The 22,151-nt window shown below is 65.6% G+C and overlaps 6 protein-coding genes across 6 annotated transcripts in view; 3 read left to right on the forward strand and 3 right to left on the reverse strand.

Moving 5' to 3' along the window:
* Positions 1-22,151, forward strand: part of BOLA1 (bolA family member 1) — a 70,532-nt gene that overhangs the window by 16,755 nt on the left and 31,626 nt on the right. The window lies entirely within an intron of this gene.
* Positions 186-2,702, reverse strand: LOC309450384 (toll-like receptor 2; the record flags this gene model as incomplete). The annotated part of the gene is made up of 1 exon (XM_082073219.1): positions 186-2,702. One exon carries the CDS (start codon positions 2,700-2,702, stop codon positions 186-188), a length of 2,517 nt encoding a protein of 838 aa, XP_081929345.1.
* Positions 4,132-7,538, reverse strand: PEX11B (peroxisomal biogenesis factor 11 beta). The gene is made up of 4 exons (XM_082073063.1): positions 7,423-7,538; positions 7,225-7,340; positions 5,951-6,152; positions 4,132-5,267 (listed from the first exon to the last, which is right to left on the reverse strand). The coding sequence occupies exons 1-4, from the start codon at positions 7,476-7,478 to the stop codon at positions 4,907-4,909; spliced, it is 735 nt and encodes a 244-aa protein (XP_081929189.1). The 5' UTR covers positions 7,479-7,538; the 3' UTR covers positions 4,132-4,906.
* Positions 8,016-14,475, forward strand: LIX1L (limb and CNS expressed 1 like). Its single transcript, XM_082073359.1, has 6 exons — positions 8,016-8,313; positions 11,364-11,527; positions 12,760-12,900; positions 13,147-13,242; positions 13,347-13,424; positions 13,984-14,475. Exons 1-6 carry the CDS (start codon positions 8,037-8,039, stop codon positions 14,221-14,223), a joined length of 996 nt encoding a protein of 331 aa, XP_081929485.1. The 5' UTR covers positions 8,016-8,036; the 3' UTR covers positions 14,224-14,475.
* On the forward strand, positions 16,474-18,729 carry RBM8A (RNA binding motif protein 8A). Its single transcript, XM_082073362.1, has 6 exons — positions 16,474-16,602; positions 16,787-16,846; positions 17,250-17,327; positions 17,489-17,625; positions 17,789-17,925; positions 18,254-18,729. The coding sequence occupies exons 1-6, from the start codon at positions 16,536-16,538 to the stop codon at positions 18,297-18,299; spliced, it is 525 nt and encodes a 174-aa protein (XP_081929488.1). The 5' UTR covers positions 16,474-16,535; the 3' UTR covers positions 18,300-18,729.
* On the reverse strand, positions 18,851-21,500 carry ANKRD34A (ankyrin repeat domain 34A). The gene is made up of 2 exons (XM_082073358.1): positions 21,193-21,500; positions 18,851-20,637 (listed from the first exon to the last, which is right to left on the reverse strand). The coding sequence occupies exon 2, from the start codon at positions 20,582-20,584 to the stop codon at positions 19,301-19,303; it is 1,284 nt and encodes a 427-aa protein (XP_081929484.1). The 5' UTR covers positions 20,585-20,637; positions 21,193-21,500; the 3' UTR covers positions 18,851-19,300.

Consider the following 22,151-nt stretch of genomic DNA (forward strand, 5'->3'; position numbering starts at 1 on the left):
GGAGGCGAGAAGTTGCAGTGACCTCCGTGTCCCCAGGGTGACACTGTCACCTCCTGTCCCCATCTCCTGTGCCTTGGAGGAGCTTGAGAAGATGCAGTGACCTCAGCCAGGACCCCCCAACCCCTTGATTGGGGGCAACTAAGGCAGGGGAGATGCCCAACCCACGGTGACCCCCCAAACCACCTCTACGTGGTGACACCCGCAGCCGTGTCCCCCTCCCCGCCGCCCCCCAGCTCCCCAGGTGTCCCCAGGAGGCTGCGGAGCTGCAGCCAGAAGAAGGGGCGCCTGGAGGCCTCGCGAGGCCACTCCAGGTACGTCCTGGTCCCCAGCATCTTGCGGAGCCGCGCGAAGCGCCGCGGCAAACCCCGCACGGCCACCGGCTCCTTCAGCACCAGGATGACGTCCCCGGCGCCCAGCGCCACGGCGCGCTGCTGCGCGAAGTACAGCTCGTAGTTGCACCACTCGCTGTCCACGAAGCTGCGCGACAGCACGAACACGACCTTGGCGCTGCGCTCGATGTTCTCCACGATGTTCTCGATGATCCAGCGCCCCGGCGTGAAGTCGCGCTCGTGGATGCAGAGCCGGTACGGCGGGGCCACGCTCTCCAGGCGCCGCAGCAGCTCCCGGCGCACCCAGGCGGCGTCGGCGCGGCTGTAGGAGATGAAGGCGTGGTAGGAGCAGGGCCGGGGGGCGCCCGCGCCGCGCTGGCCGCCGTACCTGGCGCGGAGCAGGCGGCACATGGCGCGGAGGTACCAACCCGCCTCCAGCTTCCAGCAGAGGACGGCGCAGACGGCCACCGCCACTGCCGTGCCGGCCACCGCCACGGCCACCAGCGCCGGCACGTCGCACTCCAGGGGCCGCGGGGCGTAGGCGGCCACGGCCGTGTCCAGCAGCGCCTCGGGGTGGTAGCAGGTCCAGTTTTGGGGCCAGTCGGCCAGGACGGGGCGGCCCCGGCGGCGCGTCTCCTCCAGGAAGCCGTGCAGGTCGCAGGTGCAGTGGTACGGGTTGTTGCCGGCCGCCAGGCTGACGAGCCGCGGCATGTTGACGAAGGAGCCGCGGCTGATGACGCCGAAGGAGTTGCCGTCGATGGCCAGCACCTCCAAGCGGGGACACGTCCACTCCGACGGGATGAACTTGATCTTGTTGCCGCTCAAGCGCAGCTCGCGCAGCCAGGGGCTCCGCGCGAAATAGTCCATGTCCAGGCGGTCGAGCTGCGAGTAGGAGAGGTCCAGGAACTCCAGCGTGGTGGGCAGGCAGCCGAAGGTCCCCACCGTCACCTGGTTGTGGCGCAGGGCCAGCCAGCGCAGGGCCGGGCTCCACTGGCACGTCTCCCGCAGGCCGCCCAGCCCGTTGTGGCTGGCGTCCAGGCGGGCCAGCCGGGGCCAGCTCCGCGTCAGCGCGGCCACCACGGCCAGGCTGAGCAGCTGGTTGGTGGCCAGGGTGAAGCTCTCCAGCTTGGGCATGATGCCCTGGTAGCGGCAGCGCTGGTTGTAGATGAAGGCGTCTTCCAGGCGGTTGTTGGAGATGTCCAAGGCCTCCACGTTGCGCATCTCGGCCCAGGCGTCGCAGGGCACGTAGTTGAAGTTGACGTTGATGATGGAGAGCGCGGCCACGCCGCTCAGCCACGTGAAGGTCCAGTCGAAGCGCAGCACGTCGGGGTTGCTGATGTCCTGCAGTAACAGGCGGTCGAGCCGCGGAGCCGCCGTCCCCGCGCCGGAGCCGTCCCAGCGCGGCGAGCGGGCGAAGTCGATGGCCACCAGCGCCAGGTCGCGGACGCGGGAGCGCTGGATGTTGAGCAAGGCCAAGCGCAGGAGGTTCTCGTTGAACTTGCCGCGGTAGAACACCAGCTTGGTGACCCGCAGCTCGGCCAGGCCGGCGAAGGGGTCGGCGTCGCCGGAGTAGTAGGTGAACTCGAAGAGGTTGCGGAAGCGCAGGAGCTCGAGGGGTTTGCCGCGCAGGTCGCGCAGCATCGCCGGCAGAGCCGCCGCGCGGCCGTCCAGCGCCACGTCGCACCACAGCTCCGTGGTGTTGAGCCAGGAGAAGGCGCCGGGCTCGTAGCGCAGGAGCCCGGAGGCCGACTTGATGGCGAACTTGTGCAGCGCCGTGTCCTTGAGGACGGTGAAGTCCCCCCGCGAGACGTCCCGCAGCAGCGGCCCCCCCAGCGACAGCTCCCACAGCCGCCGCAGCCGCCCGAAGGCGCCGTCCAGCGCCGCGCTGCCGTACAGGTTGTTGGACATGTCCAGCCAGCGCAGGTTGGCCAGCGGCGCCAGCGCCGGCGCCGGGATGTGCTCCAGGGAGTTGTTGAAGAGCCGCAGGTGCTCCAGGAGCGGGGTGGCGAGGAAGGCGCCCGGCGCGATGCGGGAGATGCTGTTGTACGCCAGGTCCAGGCGCCGCAGCCGGGTCATGCCGGAGAAATCGGCCGCCGTGATCTCGCGCAGCTTGTTGTAGGACAGGTCCAGCTCACGGAGGCCGCCGGGGAGCGCGGGGGGCACCCGCGCCAGGCCCTGCCCCCGGCACAGCCCCGTCCCGCCCGCAGCGTCGATCTGGCACGGCGGCCGCGCCGCGGCCCCCCCCGGCGCCAGCAGCGCCAGCAGCGCCAGCCACCAAACCCCGCAGCGCCGGGGGGACGCGTGGCGTCCAGCGGGAACACGGGGGACACCGGGAGGTGCCGCCACCGGCGGGGACGGGGCTGGAAGGGGCATCCGGGCATCGGCAGCCGAGCCGTCCTGTGGCGGGAAAGGGGGGTCAGCGGTGGCACCAGGGGGACCCCGAACCCCGGGATCAACCCCGGGGGGGACACCGGGGCAGGAGGTGGCACCTGCATCCAGTAGGATGGGGACGGGTGAGTCCTCCCCGGGGGGCTCGGGGACTGGATCCCGGGGATCAGGGACGGGACCCCAGGGGGAACTGGGGATCGGATCCCAGGGATCAGATCCTGGATCTCAGGGGGATCAGGGATTGGATCCCAGGGATCAGATCCTGGATCTCAGGGGGATTGGGGACTGGATCCCTGGGGGCGCGGCCACGTCCGGGTGTTGTTATTAGAGGGAGGGGGGAAAAAACCCTAAAAAACCCCAGGAAACGGGAGGAAACCCAGCGGGGGTGTCCTGCGGGGACAGACGTGTCCCCCGCCACAGCCCCGCGGGTTGTGTCCCCAGCCCGGGGGGGACACACAGGAGCCGTGAAAATGTCGCCCCCGCGCCGGCCGCTCCGCCCCGGGAAGCAGGAAAAACACCGGGAATCGGCCCAAAACCGCGGGGGGGGGACCCGGGGTGGGGGGGACACCCGGTGTCCCCGCTCGGGGTCCCTCTGCGCGTGTCCCCGTGGGAACCCCGCCCCCGCGTGGGGAAACTGAGGCACGAGCGCCCTTCGTCCCCCCCGCGTCTTCCTCATTCCGCGCGTGCCGCGGGACACGCCCGCCACCGTCACCCCCCGCGCCCCCGGCCCCGCTCACCTGCGCCCGCACCGGGGACGCGTCCGGCCGGGACACGGGACGGGCGGCGGGGCCACCGGGGGACAGCGGCCCCGGGCATTCCCGCCCCCTCGGGGGCTGGAGCCGCCAAGGGGTGGCGGGGGGGCGGGGGCGTCACCCGAAACGGTGACACCGCGCGTGACGGTGCGGAGCAGCGGCTCCAGTTCAGACGGTGCTCCCGGGTCAAACCAGCGCCCCCAGTGTCCCCCCAGCTCCACCCCCTACTGCGGAGTCCCGGGGGGATAAATGGCATTTTTCTATTATTAAAGACAATCCTGGGGAGAAATGGGGGGATTTTGGTGTAAAATAGAAACAGTGGAGAACAGGGGAGGGGGGGGGCTAAAGTATCAAATATTAATTGATAACAAACATTACAATAAAGTGAAAATGAAATCGATTGGAAAAGGAAATAAAAAGGAAAATGATGAAAATTAAATAAACACAAGATATTTCCAGACACAAAAGCAGATCTATTATCTCTCTATATAATATGTTTATTAATTTAGCAGCCCCCACAGTGCGGTCACCCCCCCCACACACACCCCCCCATCACCCCCCCATTTGGCAGCAGCTAACGAAGCCCTGGCCCAATTAACGCCAATTTTTCCCTAATTAAGGGAATTTTCCCGGCACAAGAGCGCGTTGGGGGATTTGCTGCGTTTTCCCAAAAAAGCCGCAATTCCCGGAGTGGGGGGTGTCGCATCCCGCCCCCCCCACCCAGTTCTTCCGGCTCCGGAATCGGCTCCAAACTCCTCCTCGAATGGGCCGAGCTGGCTCCGGGTCAGGCCTGGCCCGGCGATTGGGCCGTTTCCCGCCCGTTCCACCCCAAAGGCTCAGCCAAGGCCGCGTGCCGGCGCCAGGCCGGGCCCAGCACCGCAGAGAACCCTCCGAGTGCCCAAAACCGCGGTTCTCAGCCCCAAAAGAGCCTTTTCCACCGCGCAGGCGCCCCCGCCCCGAGCTGCTTGTGCTGCTGGAGCTCAGGCCCCACAACCGAGGAAAAGGAGCAAATCCTGCCCAAAAAGGGGCGAGGAGGGAAATGTTCTCCCGCGCGGGACAAAACGCGCCCCGTTTCACCTCAGAACCACGAGAACTGACCCCAAACTCGGCTCCAACACCCGAAGTCCTTGTGCGCTCCGCTTTGGTGCGAGTTTCTTAAAACCAAGATAAACCCGGCTCTGGATGTGCCCAGTTTACACTAAACTCAGCCCAGCCCTGGGGTCAAACCCCTAAAAAAGAGGGGAAACCACTAAACCCCTGGAAAAGCCACAAAAAACGATGGAGAAAAGGACCAAATGTTGGTTGTTCTGAGCGTCGCAGCCCGAGCGCCCCCGTCCTGGTTCCGCAGCCACGGAGCGACTCAGTCCAGTCCCGGGATTAACCCCCTCAACACCCGCTTAGGCCGGGTTTAAGCCCGCAGGAAGGCTCCGGGCACGACTAAGGCTTGAGTTTAAGCCAGGGGTAGAGGATGGTGAGGATGGAGAGGATGGAGGAGGTGAGGCCGCACAGCCCCACGAAGCCCGGGCTGGTTCTGTACAAGCCCAGCTTGTCGAGCGGGATGAAGAGGTCGCAGGCGTTGCGGAGCAGGTCCAGCAGCAGCGGGGGGTTGGCGCGCAGCACGCGCAGCAGCAGCCGCAGCTGCAGCCACAGCCGCAGCCCCAGGTGCCGGCAGCGGCCGCGGGTCTGGCGCCCGCTCTCCGTGTCCCGCGCCCGCCGCCCGCCCCCCTCGCGCTCCAGCAGCGCCCGCAGCTCGTAGGCGTCGCGGCTCAGGTTCAGCACCAGCGCGAACAGGTAGTACCTGGAACCAGAAACAAAGCGAGAGGGACGGGAAACGAGGGGGGGACATCCCGCCGCAAAAGTCAAACGCCAGCGAGAACCGGGGAAACGTTCTGGTTACAAAAGAGCCTCGAGATGGAGTGTTTTCCTGCACAAGCTCCCCAAACAGCAGGAATCTCCACAAAGTGGGTTTTGGATGAAAGACGCTCCCCGGCTCGCAGGGAAAAGCCCAGTCCCAAGTATTTCGCACTTTACAAAGTGTCATGAACCCCATTCGGAGAGGAAAACCCCACTTTGTGCCGAATCCGCCGCCCGAGCGGCCCCGGAGCTGAACCGCGGGCGGTACCGGAACTCCAGCATGGATCTGCCCTTGTTGGACTCCGGGTGGAGCGGAACGCGCCGATCCCGGCTACCGCCGAAGCCACAGTTCAAATTTAAAGGCTCCAAAGCAGCATTTTGGGTGGGAAAGGGCTTTAAGATCGAGTTTAGCTGTTGATCCAGTGCTGGCACTAAACATGACCCTGAGAACCTCATCTCTGTGTATCCAACCCCTCCAGGATGGCGACTCCAGCACTGCCCTGGGCAGCCTGTTCCAACACCCACAGCCCTTTGGGGAGAAATCACCCCAAATTCACAACCTCAACTCGAAGCTGTTCCCCCTGCTCCCGCCGCTTTGCCCTGCCCCCCCGCAGGCCGGCGCCGCACCTGAATGCGCGGTGGCTCCAGCGGTCCTGGTCGAGCGCGGGGAGCAGCCCGGCGCGCGCCGCCCACAGCGCGTTGTCGCAGGCGCAGAACAGCGCGCGGTTCAGGTGGCCCAGCGTGAGGCAGAACCGCAGCACCGCGTCCGGCTGGTGGATCCCGCGCTTCGCCGCCTCCAGCGCCTCGGCCCAGCTGCCCAGCCGCACCACTGCGGGACAGACACACGGACGGGCGCTCAGCGGGGGGACGGCCTGGAACCAACCGAGCAGCGGCGCCAACGGCACTGCTGAGCAGGCGCCGGTTTCACCTGCATTTTACCTTTAGCCTTATTTTACCTTTACCTGTATTTTACCTGTACCCTTATTTCACCTTTACCCTTGTTTCACCTGTATTTTACCCGTACCCTTATTTCACCTTATTTCACCTGTATTCTACCTGTACCCTTATTTTACCTGTACTTCACCTGTATCCTACCTGTATGCTACCTTTACTTTACCTGTATTTTCCCTTTACCTGTATCACACCAGCGCTGGGCTCCTCCTCCCCAAGCTCTCCAACCGCTGGCCGCTCTCGCATTGCTCATATTCACACAGTTACTACACATCAATCACAATTCCTATACATTTTTAACACAATGTATATCCACGCTAAGAACCACCTGACCACGCTGGTCACAACTATTCAGTTAACGCGTCTGTCAATCGGTGGCTGAGCACAGGCCGAGCGCTGTGCTGCCCAGCTACGCTCTGCCCCCCAGGCTCTGAAGGCTGAACCCCCCGTGTCCGCCGGCGGTTCCGCCAGCGGGCCGCTGTCTGTAACCAATCCCAGCTCCGTTAACGGGCCCAGGGCCGCTGTCTGTAACCAATCCCAGCTCCGTTAACGGGCCCAGGGCCGCTGTCTGTAACCAATCCCAGCTCCGTTAACGGGCCCAGGGCCGCTGTCTGTAACCAATCCCAGCTCCGTTAACGGGCCCAGGGCCGCTGTCTGTAACCAATCCCAGCTCCGTTAACGGGCCCAGGGCCGCTGTCTGTAACCAATCCCAGCTCCGTTCACGGGCCCAGGGCCGCTGTCTGTAACCAATCCCAGCTCCGTTCACGGGCCCAGGGCCGCTGTCTGTAACCAATCCCGGCTCCGTTAACGGGCCCAGGGCCGCTGTCTGTAACCAATCCCGGCTCCGTTAACGGGCCCAGGGCCGCTGTCTGTAACCAATCCCAGCTCCGTTAACGGGCCCAGGGCCGCTGTCTGTAACCAATCCCAGCTCCGTCAGCGCCCCCGCTCACGCTTGCGGCCCAGGCTCAGGTGCGCCTCCAGCTGCCGGGCCCTGGCCAAGGCCTCGGCGCTCGCCCCGCTCCTCCGCAGCGCGTCCGCGGCCACGGCGCAGGCGTACTGGGCAGCCCTGCAAGAGACGGGGCGGCGTGAGGGCGGCGGGAGGGCCGCGGTGCCCCGGAGCCCCCGCCCGCCCCGCGGCGCGGCCGCACCTGAAGAGCCGCTCCTTGGCCGCGCTCTGCGCGCTGAACCGCACCCACGCGTCCATGGCGCCGCCGCCGGCTCACAGCGGGGCGGGCGCCACGCGGCGGCCGGGAGGAACGCAACACGGCCTCGCTCTTATTGGCTGGAAGCGGTAGGCCGCGCCCTTATCCATCAAAACAGAGGGTTTGATTGGTTAGCGTTTCCATTTTCCGCCCTCCTCCCGACCAATAACAACGCGATTGTAATCCGCCCCTCCCTCCCTGCTGCTTTGCGTTTTGATTCGTTCTTTCCTCTGTAGTTTACATCACTTCTTCAGCATGATTGGACAGATGCCGCCCCTCGCCGCGCCCCTCACTTGTGATTGGCGCAAGTAAGGCGGGAGCGCCCCGCCCTCGCCACGCCCCACAAACAAGTTGTGATTGGCCTATCCTCCCCCGCCCCGCCCACTTTCGCGGTCCTTGGCCCCGCGATTGGCGCGCCGCCGCTTTCACCACCTCCCACCACCACTGGCCACCTCCCGCCGCCGCCCCGCCCCCTCCCCGCGGCGATCCCCGCGCCCATTGGCCCGCGGGGCGGTGAGTGACAGCCGCGGCGCCGGGGGCGCTCTCCCCTCAGAGCGGCGATGGAGTCGGTGCGGGCGCCGCGGCCGCAGCCCGGGCTGGGGACGCTCCGCTCCCTCCGCCCCGGGGTCACCGGCGCCGCCGCCCCGGCCCCTCCGCCGCCTCCCCCCGCCGCGGGGGCGGCCCCTCCGCCCGCGCTGGGCCCGGCGCCGCCGCCGCTGGGGCTGCAGGGCCCGGCCGCGCCGCCGCCCCCCGGGCCCGGGCCGCCCGCCGTGCTCCGGGAGGCGGTGGAGGCCGTGGTGAGGAGCTTCGCCAAGCACACGCAGGGCTACGGCCGCGGTGAGCGGGGCGGGGGCGGGGGGCGGGTCTGCGCCGTCTCGTCCACACCAGCGGTGTCGTGTCCGGCTGTGGCCCCTCAGCCCCGGCGGGACAGGGAACTGCTGAGAGTCCAGCGCAGCACCGAGGTGCTGCAGGGAGTGGAGCATCTCCCGGTGAGGAAAGGCTGGGGGAGCTGGGGCTCTGGAGCTGGACAAGAGGAGCCTGAGGGGGGACTCACTGCTGGGATCAAGATGGAAAGGGGCAGTGTCAGGAGGATGGAGCCAGGCTCTGCTGGTGACAACCAGGGACAGGACAAGGGGCAATGGGTGCAAACTGCACACAGGAGGTTCCGCTGGAAGATGAGAAGCAGCTTGTTGGGGTGAGGGTGGCAGAGCCTGGCCCAGGCTGCCCAGGGAGGCTGTGGAGTCTCCTTTGCAGACATTCCAACCCCTGGACACCTTCCTGTGGAACCTCAGCCGGGTGTTCCTGCTCGGGGGGGCGCTGGGGGGGCTCTCCAGGGCCCTCCACCCCCGCACTCTGGGACTCTGTGGGATCCTCCCCGGGGCTGCTGCTTTGAGCCGGTTTCTCTCTCCGCCTCGTTCCCCATCTCTCCCGGTTCACGGGATGGTCCCTCCTCGCCGTGTCCCGGCGTTTGGGGCTTTTCTGTGCCCCTTTTCCCCCAGACGCCCCGTGTCCCACCCCATCGCTGGAGGGTCTGGGACATTCTCGGGCTGTCACCTCCCCCTTTTCCTTGTGTTTCAGACCCTTTGCCCAACCCTCCTTCTCCACTGATTCTCCCTCATCTGGGGTTCCTCTTCTAACCCATTTTCCTTGCTCTGTGGGTCCTTCCCCAGCACAAACTGAAGGTGCAGATCTCCCCAGGATGCTCCTGGTTCCCCAGACCCGCTTCCCTTGCTCCCCTTTTCCCCTCAGATCCAGGACTTTTGGGAAAAGAAGCGATTTGGGAGCCCTGTGCTGATTTTCCCCATCCCAGCTGGCGCGTTGCCCGCACGACGGGCTCTGCAGGTGACCAGGGAGCCGCCGTGGCTGCTGTCATTAGGTTCAGTGTCAGCAATAAGCTGCTTTTTTGCTGGTTTTGGAGACTTTTCCTCGCGCGTGGGATGCAGAGTGAGCTCGGGTGCCCTTAGAGGTGAGAACCCCCATCCAAACCCGTCGCTCTGGGGCTGTTTGTGCCAAAAACGAGAAGGCGAGGACAACCCAGCCAGATCTGCCCTTCCCTCGGGGTCCCGCGGCTTCAGGGTCCAGCTCAGGAGCGTCCCCAGGTCTCCTGTTCTTGGGAAGCTCCGTGGCCTCTTAAACACAAACTTTCGGCTTCCTTTGGGCTTCGTTTGGTGTGGGTTTTTGCTTTTGTAGATTAGGGGAAGGAGACAAGGTCAGGGTGGGCAGGGATTTGGGTGACAAAGATGGTTTTTGGGTGGGGGCAGGGATTTGGGTGACGAGCCGGGTGTAGGAACTTGAGCCGGGCAGAGAGATGGAGATTCCTGCTCGTGCTGTACCTGTAACGGGTGAATGTGCTAAAGCTGGAGAAAACAGAGGCTGTTGGTTCTTTTCAGGTGTTTTTTAGGTGTTTCACAAGGAGGGCGCTTGTGCAGTAGCGATTTGGTCATCTCTGTGTGATTCCTTCGCTTCGACTTGATGTCAGGACACAAAAAAAGGCTCATTTCTTCCAAAAAAGGGGGTTGTGCCCTCGGCTTTTCCTGCGGTCCCTCTGCGTTCTGTGATAGGAAAACCGCGGCTGGGAAGAGAAACTGGGGCTGGAAGGGGCTGGTTTGGGGCGCGGGGTGCTGCAAATCCCGCACGGCGGGCGCCGCTCCCTCCGGCCGCGTTTCGCCTCAGCTCCTGCTTTTTACATTAAAAGCACCAAAAAAAACAACCACAGGAGTGAGAGGGAAAAAAAACCCTTAAAGCACATATTTTAGCAGCCTTGTGATGGAAAGAATCTGCCGCCCCGCCCCAAAAGGAGACGCTGTGCAACCGCTCTGCGTTCCCCAGCTCCTCCGCCCGGCGGCGGCTCCAGGAGCCGCTCCAGGGTTTGGCGGGGGAGCCGCTCCAGGGTTTGGCGGAGGAGCCGCTCCAGGGTTGGCGGAGGAGCCGCTCCAGGGTTTGGCGGAGGAGCCGCTCCAGGGTTTGGCGGAGGAGCCGCTCCAGGGTTTGGCGGGGGAGCCGCTCCAGGGTTTGGCGGGGGAGCCGCTCCAGGGTTTGGCGGGGGAGCCGCTCCAGGGTTTGGCGGGGGAGCCGCTCCAGGGTTGGCGGGGGAGCCGCTCCAGGGTTTGGCGGGGGAGCCGCTCCAGGCTTTGGCGGAGGAGCCGCTCCAGGGTTTGGCGGAGGAGCCGCTCCAGGCTTTGGCGGAGGAGCCGCTCGCTGGCCGCGGCGCTTTGCTCTGGGTGCGGATCCAGCTGGTTCAACCCGCGGCTCATGGGCGATGACGTTTCTTTTATTTCCTCTATCAGCAGTGAAATAAATAACTTACGCTTCTCCTATGGATAAACAACGTTTAATCCAATTCCTTGTATTCCTTAGACACGTGTTCATTAGAGCATAAGCAAAACAGCGCTGGGCGCGCGGGGGATTCGCTCCGCCCAACACGCACACCTTTAACGATAAGAAGTGTGCTCAAATACAGTATGGTGTCACATATTCATAATGACCCCAGGAACGCCTGTACAGAGTTGAATTGAAGAAATGTCCTTTGAAAAGGAGAATGTAACCGCGCGGGTTTGGGCTGCGCGTGCTCGAAATTTGGCGCTCCCTAAAACCGCCTTCTGCAGAGACCGATTACCAAACCCAGCGTCTCCAGCTCTGCTTTCCCAGCCGGGACGGAAGGAGCTTTGTGTACCGAAGCTAATCCCGGGTTTAACCCGCGAGGGGGGTTCTGCACCAGGACGGAAGGAGCTTTGTGTACCGAAGCTAATCCCGGGTTTAACCCGCGAGGGGGGTTCTGCACCGGGACGTTTCTCCTCTCCCCTGGGGTGGCTCCGGGTGGCTCCGTCGCGGTGCTTTGGGGCGATCGGGGTTTCTCGGCCCCGCGTCACGCCCGGTTCTGGTTGCAGTGAACGTGGTGGAGGCCCTGCAGGAGTTCTGGCAGATGAAGCAGTCGCGCGGCGCCGACCTGAAGAACGGCGCCCTGGTCGTGTACGAGATGGTGCCGTCCTCCAGCCCGCCCTACGTCTGCTACGTCACCCTGCCCGGCGGCAGCTGCTTCGGCAGCTTCCAGGTACGGCCCTGCTCTCCTCGTTAACCCAATCTGGGTGCTCAGCTCCCAGGTACGTCCCTGCTCTCCTCGTTAACCCAATCTGGGTGCTCAGGTACATCCCTGCTCTCCTCGTTAACCCAATCTGGGTGCTCAGGTACATCCCTGCTCTCCCCATTAACCCAATCTGGGTGCTCAGGTACATCCCTGCTCTCCCCATTAACCCAATCTGGGTGCTCAGGTACATCCCTGCTCTCCCCATTAACCCAATCTGGGTGCTCAGGTACGTCCCTGCTCTCCTCGTTAACCCAATCTGGGTGCTCAGGTACATCCCTGCTCTCCTTGTTAACCCAGTCTGGGTGCTCAGCTCCCAGGTACGTCCCTGCTCTCCTAATTTGGGCGCTCGGAGAATCTTTTCCCCAGGGAATTAGGTGTTTTGTGGTGGGCACAAACGCTTTCTTGCCCCTGTGAAGCTCTGCCTGTGACCCGTTCCATTTCAAACTGCTTAATAAGTGTTTCTAATTGTCTGGCTTCAACCTGGGAAGGTTTGGCTCTAGATTTGGGTGTATTCCCTGCACATTGAGGGAAAATACGGCGTATTGGAGGAAACCATCAGACTGGCCGGTTTGGGGAATTCCTTCTCCTTCCCAGTTCAAAGCACTGGGATTTATTTACAGGATGCAACTGGGACAAACTGGTAGAGCCCGATTTCCCCGCAGGGGCTCCGGCTTCGACCCAGAACCCGTTCTCAGGGTGCCAAAGGACTCGAGAAATCAAAGCGCAACATTGAATCACTAATTCCTCCCCTTCTTTCTGTTTAAAAGGAAAAGGTCCAACCCAAACACTTCACCCAAAAGATTAAGGTCCAGAAATCACAGCGGGTCCCGCTGCGTTTCGCGTTCTCTCGTTAATCTCTCGTCTTCATTTGACGAACGTTTCCAAAAGAGGCGCCTGGAGCAGCTCGCGGTCCCGAGATCAGCCCTCGCGCTTCGGAGCCGTTTGGTTGTGTTTTGCCTTTAAGCCGGTGAACGTGGTTTGACGCCGGCGTTTGGCGCCGCGTTCGGCTCCGGCCGCGGCTCCGGGGCCGAGCTGTGGGGTGGCTGTGGCCTCACACTGATGGGTTCAGGCTGTGTGAGAGCAGCCACGGCCCCAAACCGCCCCCATTCCCGTGGTTCGTGTGAAACGTGGAGCGTGGGGCCGCGGGACCTCGGTCACCCGCTGTCTGTCTGTCCTGACGCCGTCTGTCTCGCCCCCAGTTCTGCCCCACCAAGGCCGAGGCCCGGCGGAGCGCCGCCAAGATCGCGCTGATGAACTCGGTGTTTAACGAGCACCCCTCGCGGCGCATCACGGACGAGTTCATCGAGAAGAGCGTCTCGGAGGCGCTGGCGTCTTTCAACGTAAGGCTTCCCGCTGCCCCACTGCGGGGACGCGGGGAGGAAAACCCCAAAGCGGGGTTTGCTTTTACAGCTGGAGCCCTTCACGGCAGGGGGGGCTTTCGGTGGCTTCTGAGTGTTAAACCCTAATCCTTGTTCTCCCGCTCGCCCCCGCAGCCCCGGCTCCCCTCACGTTTCTGTGCAGAGCCGGCAGGACAACAAACTCCCGCTTGGTCGGGAATCATGTTTCATGTGCAATATCCCCTGCAGGGCAACCGGGAGGAGGCCGACAACCCCAACACCGGCATCGGCGCGTTCCGCTTCATGCTGGAGTCCAACAAGGGCAAATCCATGCTGGAGTTCCAGGTACCCCGCGTCCCCGTGTCCCCGCGTCCCCGTGTCCCCGTGTCCCCGCGTCCCCATGTCCCCGCGTCCCCATGTCCCCCGGCGCTGACTCTGTTGCGTTGCAGGAGCTGATGACCGTGTTCCAGCTGCTGCACTGGAACGGCAGCCTCAAGGCCATGCGGGAGCGGCAGTGCTCGCGCCAGGTGAGCCGTCCCCGCGCCGCTGACAGCGCCTCCTTCGGCCACAGAGCATGGGGGGTGGAGGAGAGCTTTGGGATCGAGTCCAGGCGTTAACCCGCCCCAGCACCACCCCGTGTCCTGAGAACCCCATCTCTGTCTCTAAACCTCCAGGGATGGTGACCCCAGCACTTCAGCCTCTTCCAACACCCAACAACCCTTTTGTAGATAAATTCTCCCCAATTTCCAACCTCAGCCTCCCCCGGCGCAACTTGAGCGAAGCCCCCGGCCCCCTCCCCGTGCTCCAGCCTCTCCCCGTGCTCCAGCGCCCTCCCCGTGCTCCAGCGCCCTCCCCGTGCTCCAGCGCCCTCCCCGCGCTCCAGCCTCTCCCCACGCTCCAGCCTCTCCCCACGCTCCAGCCTCTCCCCGCGCTCCAGCCTCTCCCCGCGCTCCAGCCTCTCCCCGCGCTCCAGCCTCTCCCTGTGCTCCAGCGCCCTCCCCGCGCTCCAGCCTCTCCCTGTGCTCCAGCCTCTCCCCATGTGTTTGCTGAGCCCGTTTCCCCCGCGTGTCCCCTGTCCCATCGCAGGAGGTGCTGGCCCACTACTCGCACCGCGCCCTGGACGACGACATCCGCAGCCAGATGGCGCTGGACTGGGTGAACCGGGAGCAGGGCAGCCCGGGCGCGCTGGCGCGGGAGCTGGCGGCCACGGAGCGCGAGCTGGACGACGCGCGGCTGGCGGGGAAGGAGCTGCGCTTCCACAAGGAGAGGAAGGACATCCTGACGCTGGCCGCGGGGCAGCTGGGCAGCGCGCAGCCCGCCTGCTAGGACCTGTGGGAACCCGACCCTGCAGCCGCGTTCCTGCCAGGACCTGTGGGAACCCGACCCTGCAGCCGCGTTCCTGCCAGGACCTGTGGGAACCCGACCCTGCAGCCCCTTGCTCCACAGCTCCACGCGGGGTTCACCCCCTCTAATTGTCGCCTCTTCAGAATCGTGGCCCGTTTGCACATTTTTAACCTTTTTTTTAAAGAAACACCCTGTACAGATTTTTAAACTTCAATCCATGAGTTTTAAACTTCAGTCTTTGATTTTTACACTTTAATCCTTAATTTTTACACTTTAATCCTTGATTTTTACACTTAAAGCTCGCGTCTCGCCCCTCTCCTGCGCTGGGTGGCTCCTCGTGTCGCTTTTCTGTTAAAAAATGGCGTTAAAACCAGCGTATTTTTGGGATCGCCACCGCCGATCCGTTCCCCGAAATGTGGCATGGCCAAGGTTAAACTTTGCACAGCCAAGGTTAAGCTTTGCACGGCCAAGGTTAAGCTTTGCACGGCCAAGGTTAAGCTTTGCACGGCCAAGGTTAAGCTTGGCCTGAGTTTCTGAACGCGTTGCAGGGGCAGCTGTTGAGCTCCTCTCTTGCAGACACAAGCCTTGCTTAATAAACTGAGTGGAACCCTGTAAACCAGAGCGCGGATGCAGGTAAAGCTCAGACTGAGGTCTGGCCCCAGCTCTTCTCTGCCAGATGCCGGGGTCTGGCCCTTCGCTGGGCCAAATTTACGCCATTTTCCCCCAAAAGTCCCCCTAGATGCGCTATTTTTAGAAAGAAATCATTCCCTGTTCCCCGTCTAACATACCCAGACTAAGTCCAGATGATCTGAGGTTTAAAAAACGCCCTTTCTGACTGTAGACTCGTCTCACAGCGCGAGTTTGAGCCGGAGCAGCGCCCGGTTCCCGCTCAGTTCTTTCCTTTCCTGTTTCCTGTGTTTTTAGCCCCAAAAGCGTCGGCGCCAGGACGGGGGAGCGGGGGCGCAATCGCGTTTGTTGTGTCTTTGGCCTTTTGGGCCCGGGCCGCGCGCTCGGCGCGTTCTGGAGCAATGACCGCGGCCTCGAGACGGAGGCGTCAAACCCGCGTTCTGTGGGCGCCCGCGTTTTGTGTTCGCGTCGCAGCGAGCCTGTTTGGGGCGGTTTTCTCTGTTTTGCGATACGCAGCCTCGGTGCGCGCCAGCGTCGATGTGTAACACGTGTATAAATGCGCTTACGAACACCGAGGAGTTGGGTTTGATTTGGACCCCGCGCTCTCGGGCTGGGAACTCGGCTTTAACCCTTTGCTGGGGCTCAAGGGCTCTCCGCGCGGCGCCTGAAACGCTGATTTGTCGCTTTTATTTTGCCCTGCCTGGTGTTTTTAACTCAATGACACAAAAAAGCACTTTGGGGTGTCAGGAATTGAATGTTTTTAGCAAAGTCCCCGTGACTGTGGCTCCGGGTGCGCTCGGAGGGTGAGAAACGGGACAAATCCAGGTTTTCTCAGCACCCAAAAGGGGGTTCTTCCCTGTCACCCCAGTAACCACCAGTACGGTCCCCGTTTGGGGCCACAAGGGGCCACATCGCCCTTCCCAACATGGCGGCGCCAGCGAGGCGAGATGCCTTGACCTCCTCAAGATGGCGGCGGCGGCGCTTCCGCCACGCTCCCTCTCCAAGATGGCGGACTGGGCCCTCCCGCCACACTCCCTCCCCAAGATGGCGGAGACGGCGCTTCCGCCACACTCCCTCCCCAAGATGGCGGACTGGGCCCTCCCGCCACACTCCCTCCCCAAGATGGCGGAGGCGGCGCTTCCGCCACACTCCCTCCCCAAGATGGCGGACTGAGCCTTCTCACCACACTCCCTCCCCAAGATGGCGGAGACGGCGCTTCCGCCACACTCTGCTGCCCCTCAGTAGGCAGTGACGACCTGGTTCAGGAACAGCACGGCGACCACACCCCAGGTGGCTCGGTCCGTCAGCACACAGACACCGATGTGGTGGACGGCAAATGGCGTTTATTAACAGGTAACACAGCGTTATATACCTTAGGTTTACAACGTCACTTCCGTCTGCTTGCCTCACATACTCCTACCTACCTAGGGAGGGGCCGAGATCTTCCGGCCGCCAGACCCTAACTACCTACAACACTTCCTCCCCAAGATGGCGGACTGAGCCCTCCCGCCACGCTCCCTCCCCAAGATGGCGGAGACGGCGCTTCCGCCACACTCCCTCCCCAAGATGGCGGAGACGGCGCTTCCGCCACACTCCCTCCCCAAGATGACGGCACTTCCGGCGCGTTTCCCGGCGCGCCCCGCGGCGGCGGCAGGCAGAGCGGCAAGATGGCGGACGTGCTGGACTTGCATGAGGCCGGCGGCGAAGATTTCGCCATGGACGAGGATGGCGACGGTGAGAGCGGCGCGGGGCGCCCCGAGCCCGCCCGGCCCCGCCCGGCCCCGCCGCCCGCGCTGCGCGGGGCCCGCGGCGCTTCCCGCCGGTGCCTCGCGGGCCCGGCCCGGCCCGGGGGGGCGCTCCCGGTCCCGGGGCGCTCCCGCCCGCTCCCCGCGCGGCCCGACGCGCTCTCTCCCCGCAGAGAGCATCCACAAGCTGAAGGAGAAGGCCAAGAAGCGGAAGGGCCGCGGGTTCGGCTCAGGTGAGCGCGGCCGCGGGCCCGGAGCCGCCGGCTCTGGAGCGGAGCCCCCGCGGTGCTTCTGGGGCGGTTCCGCGGCTGGGGCTGCCGGGAGCCGCTGTTCCCGCCGTGACGGCTCCGGCTCCCCGGGCCCCTTCCCCCGGGCCCCTTCCCCCGTTTCTCTCTCCCCCGTTTCTCTCTCCCCCCGTTTCTCTCCCCCCCGTTTCTCTCCCCCCGTTTCTCTCTCCCCCCGTTTCTCTCTCTCTCCCCCCGTTTCTCTCTCCCCCCGTTTCTCTCTCCCCCCGTTTCTCTCTCCCCCCGTTTCTCTCTCCCCCCGTTTCTCTCTCCCCCCGTTTCTCTCTCCCCCGTTTCTCTCCCCCCCGTTTCTCTCCCCCGTTCCTCCCTCCCCCGTCTCCGGTTCCCGCAGAGGAGGGCTCCCGCGCCCGCGCCCGCGAGGATTACGACAGCGTGGAGCAGGACGGGGACGAGCCGGGGCCGCAGCGCTGTGAGTGTGGGGGGCGCCCCCGGCAGGTTGGGGGGCGGCGCCCGGACGGGGCGGGGCTGTGGTTCGGCGCTCCCGGGGCGGTTGATCCCGGCTCGGGCGGGGCCGGGGGGGCTGGTCCCCCCCGCGGCTCGTTGGCGCTCAGTGCTCCGGGGCCGTTCCAGCGGTGGAGGGCTGGATCCTGTTCGTCACGGGCGTGCACGAGGAGGCCACGGAGGAGGACATCCACGACAAGTTCGCCGAGTACGGCGAGATCAAGAACATCCACCTCAACCTGGACAGACGGACGGGCTACCTGAAGGTAGGACAGACAGCGGGGGGGCGATCTGACCCCCCTCCAGCCTTCCGGCCGCTTCGCCGCCCCCTTTCCCCTCGAACCCACGGACACGGCGCCGGCCGCGCGGTTCGGGCCCCGCTCCCCGCTCGAAGGGGCTCGGGGTGGGTGTGATTTTGGGGCCCCCCAGGGCTACACGCTGGTGGAGTACGAGACGTACAAGGAGGCGCAGGCGGCCATGGAGGGGCTGAACGGGCAGGAGCTCATGGGGCAGCCCATCAGCGTGGACTGGTGCTTCGTGCGCGGGCCGCCCAAGAGCAAGCGGAGGTGAGGGGGCCCGGAGCGCCTTGTTCCAGCTTAAATCCACCCTTTTCCAGTTTAAACCCACCTTTCCCCAGTTTAACCCCCTTTCCCCAGTTTAAGCAGAGCTTTTCCCAGTTTAAGCCCAGCTCTCCCTAGTTTAGCCCCCCTTTCCCCAGTTTAAAACCCGGCTTTCCGCAGTTTAAAACCCAGCTTTCCCCAGTTTAAAACCCGGCTTTCCCCAGTTTAAGCCCGGCTTTCCCCGGTTTAAGCTCAGCCTTCCCCGGTTTAAGCTCGGTTTTTCCCGGTTTGAGCCCAGCTTTCCCTGGTCTAAGCGCAGCTTTTCGTCCGGCAGGGGCGGGCGCCGGCGCAGCAGGAGTCCCGACCGGCGCCGCCGGTGACGGAGCCGCCACGTTGGGTGCCGGAGCCGCGTTGGGTGCCGGAGCCGCGTTGGGTGCCGGAGCCGCGTTGGGTGCCGGAGCCGCGTTCGTCCCCAGCGCCGCCCTGGGGGAAGCGGGAGGGAACTGGGGGGGGAGGGGCCGCCGGACGATTCGTCGCTTCGGCCAATTTGCTTCTTCTACCCTTTTTCTTGGTTTTAATCGAGAAAACGCGACGAAGAAGCAAACGCGGAGGCCTTGGGCTCATTGTCACTCGGTTTTGGGGCGAATTCGCCCCATTTTGGCCCCAACCACGACGTTTGTCACCGTTTGTCACCCCGGGCGCCACCCGGGGCCGCTGTTCTGGGGTTCGGTTTCCCGGCTGGTTCCTGAGCTCTGGGGGGTTTGTTCAGACTCGGCCTTTTAAACGATTCCCGTTTTGTGTAAAAAACAATTGTCTTCTCGTTATTGTGTCGCTGAACCGGCTCTTGATCTCGGTTCTTAATCCCGGTTTTGATCTCGGTTCTTAATCCCGGTTTTGATCTCAGTTCTTAATCCCAGTTTTGATCTCAGTTCTTAATCCCGGTGTTGATCTTGGTTCTTGATGCTGGGGCTGCCAGTAAAACGAATTGTTTAAAAAAAGCCATTTTTCCTCCAAATGCCCCTTTGGAAGCGATGGGTTTATTTACGGAGCCTTTATTCCCCGGGACACCGACAGCGTCTGCCCCGCCCCCCCCAATGCGCCCCCACTGGGACCCCGCGCCCCAAACTGGGGGGAGACCCCCGGGGAGGTGGGGGGGGGAACTCCGGCTCCTGAAGGAATGTGGGGTCGTGCAAAGTTTCTGCCGACGCAGCGATGGAAGAGCCGGCGGGAGCTGCGGTCAGTAGGCTTCAGAGTGAACGCGCCACCGCCTGCACGAGGAGGCCCCGCGGTGGCGCCGGAGCGGCCTGGGGGGTCCCTAAAGACACCGTGAGCGGGACCCAGGCGTCCGGGTGCCACTTTTTGCTGGGGGGCCGCGGGGTCCCTAGGTCCCCGGCTCGGGCGCCAGCGCGCTCTGGAAGTTCACGAGCAGCCGCAGCTCCTCCGGCTGCATCGAGTGGCGCCGCAGCAGCTTCCGGCGGCCCTTGGGCGAGGGGGGGCCCGGGGGGGGTGCGCGGGGGGGCGGCAGGGGGGGCAGGAACCTCCCGGGGGCCCAGGGCTCCAGCAGGAGGGTCCCGGAGCCGCGACGCTCCAGCAACCCCGGGGGGCGCCGGCGGGCGCCGGGGGGGGACGATTCGCCGCTCTGGGGGTGCCCCTCGTTTTCGGGGGGGTCCCGGCGCGGTTTGCCCCCCCGCGGCGCCTCGGGGGCCGTGTTGCGGCGCGGCGGCGGCTGGGGACAGGGCGCGGGGACGCGCTCGGCCCAGGCGGCGCCCGGCAGCCCCGCCGCCTCCCGGCCCTCCACGCTGTGGCGCCGCGGCCGCCCCCCCAGGCTCAGCCCCTCCAGCGCCGGCACCAGCCGCTCGCCCGCGGCTCCGCGCGGCCCCTCCGGCGCCGCCGAGGCCACCAGCCCCCAGGGCTCGGAGTTGAGGCGCTTCAGCGGCCGCCCCCGCGCGCCCCGGGGGGGGTCGGGGCCGGCGGCGCCGGGCGGCGGGGGGGGGAAGCAGAAGATGTCCCTCTCCTCCTCCTTGTCGCTGCCCGCCGGCGACGCCGCCGCCCGCACCTCGATGTCCGAGGGCGACATGCAGCCCCCCGGCGAGCGCTTCCCCTCCGGCCCCGGCGACGGCGGCGAGTTGAGGTACTGGCGGGTGGTTTTGGTCCCCGAGGGGGACGTGTCGGTGGTGATGATGATCACCTCCTGGCCCCGCGCCTTGCAGGCGTCCAGCAGCACCCGCAGCGTCTCCCGCTCCCCGCGCTCCACCGCGTACACCAAGGCCGAGGCCCCGGCGTAGTCGCGGGCGCTGGGGTCGGCGCCGTGGGCCAGCAGCACGGCGGCCACGCCGGGCCCGGCGCCCTGGGCGCACGCGTGCATCAGCGCCGTCTTGCCCGTCTTGTCGGGGATGTTGGGGTCGGCGCCGTTCTCCAGCAGGTACCGCACCATGCGCGGCTGCTCCGGCGGGTCGGCGTAGTCGGCGCCGCACGCCGCCATCAGGGCCGTGTGCCCGGCGGCGTTGCCCTCGTTGATGTAGGCGCCCCCCTCCAGCAGCAGCCGCGTCAGCCGGAACTTGCCCTGGGCCACCGCGCGCAGCAGGGCCGAGCCGTCGGCCGGTAAGGTGGCGGCGGCGCCGGGCGGGCCGGTGGCCCCGGGGGGGCGGCGGACGGGGCTGGGCATGGCGCGTTCACGGCAGCGGGGGGGCGTGGCGGTCCCCGGGGGTCACCTGCTCACTGCGAGGGGACACGGCGCGGGTCGGATCCCCGCGAACCTGCGGGGTGGGGTCCCTGCCTCGGTTTCCCCAGCGGGGTCCCGCGAGGGGACGGTTCCCGCGGGGGCCACCAACCGGAACAGCCCGCGGTCCCTGGGCCTCCCCGCTGCGTCCCCGGCCTGTGTCCCCATCCCCCTGCACCCCATCCCCCCATCCCCTTCCATACCCCCAAATCCCCTCCTGCGCCCGCTCCACACCCCCTGCCTGTGCCCCCTGCCCGTGTCCCCCTGCTGTGTCCCCTCCTGTGTCCCCTCCTGCCCCCGGTACCCCACCCGCATCCCTGCCCGCACCGTTCCCATGGTGACCGCGGCTCATCCCGCTCCTCAGCTCGGACCCGACAAGAAAACGGGGGAGAAACGGCCGACCCCCCCATTTTACCCCCGTTCACCCGCCCCCCCCAGTACGGCGGCTGCTGCCGAGCCCGGGCCCGGCGCGCTGGGCTGCACCATCCCCCGCGGGGGGGGCACCCGGGAGGAGACTCCCCCAGCCGCCCCTCTCCCCTTCCCTCCTGCGTTACCATGGCAACCGGAGCAGCGCATCCCCCGGCGCCGGGTCCCGGTCCCCGCTGTCCCGGTGCCGGAGGAGCCGGGGCCGTCGCCCCGCGGCCGCCATCCCGGCCCGGCTGCCGGCGGAGCGGGCGGGGGGAGGCAGGGGAGGTTATTTGGAGGGTTCTTCCCCCCCCCGCATCGCTATTTTTGGCGGCTGCCGGCGCGGGGGGGGCGCAGCGGATGAATCACCCGGCGGCGCAGGCGGCGGCGCACCCGCTGCGCTGGGGGGGCTGCGGGGGGGCCGGGCCGGGGGCGCCGTGCTGGCCCCGCACCGGGGGGGTCACTCGGTGCGCGCAGAAACCCCAAACCGGAGCGCACAGAGATGTGGGGTTCGGGACAATAACAGCGCGGAAGGGCTGGGGGTCGCGGGGCTGGGGGGCAGAACACAGGGGTCTCGGGGGCACAACGCAGTGGGGCTGGGGGGGCACTGCGCAGCAGGGCTGGGGGACAGAACACGGGGGGCTGGGGGTCACGGGGCATCGAGACTGGGGCGACCACGGGGTTGGGGGTCTCAATACAGAGAGACTGAGGGGGTCACAGCACAGCGAGGTTTGGGGGTCACAGCACAGCGGGGGGGGGCTGGGGGCCACGGAGCAGCAGCATGGCGGGCTGTGGGGCAGCAAGGCCACAGTGCTGGGGGGGGCTGAGATGCCACAGAGCGGGGGCGCTGGGGGCTATGGGGCAACCCCTGCACCCCCCAGTTTCCCTCCCAGCCCCTGTCTCCCCACCGCCCCCCGGTACCGACCCCCGGCCCCATTCACTCACTCACCCATTCATCCCTCCGCCCCGCCTCTCGCCCCGCCCCCTCCCCTGTGATTGGCTCCGCCGCCTGCACATCGTGCGCGCCCCGCCCCCTGCGAGCGGCGCGCATCCCGGACGCACGTGGAGCGGCTGCGCAGGCGCGGGTGAGTGCGGGACGGTTCCCACC

Source organism: Streptopelia decaocto, assembly GCF_964273445.1.
Source record: "Streptopelia decaocto genome assembly, chromosome: 26".
Lineage (NCBI taxonomy): Eukaryota > Metazoa > Chordata > Aves > Columbiformes > Columbidae > Streptopelia > Streptopelia decaocto.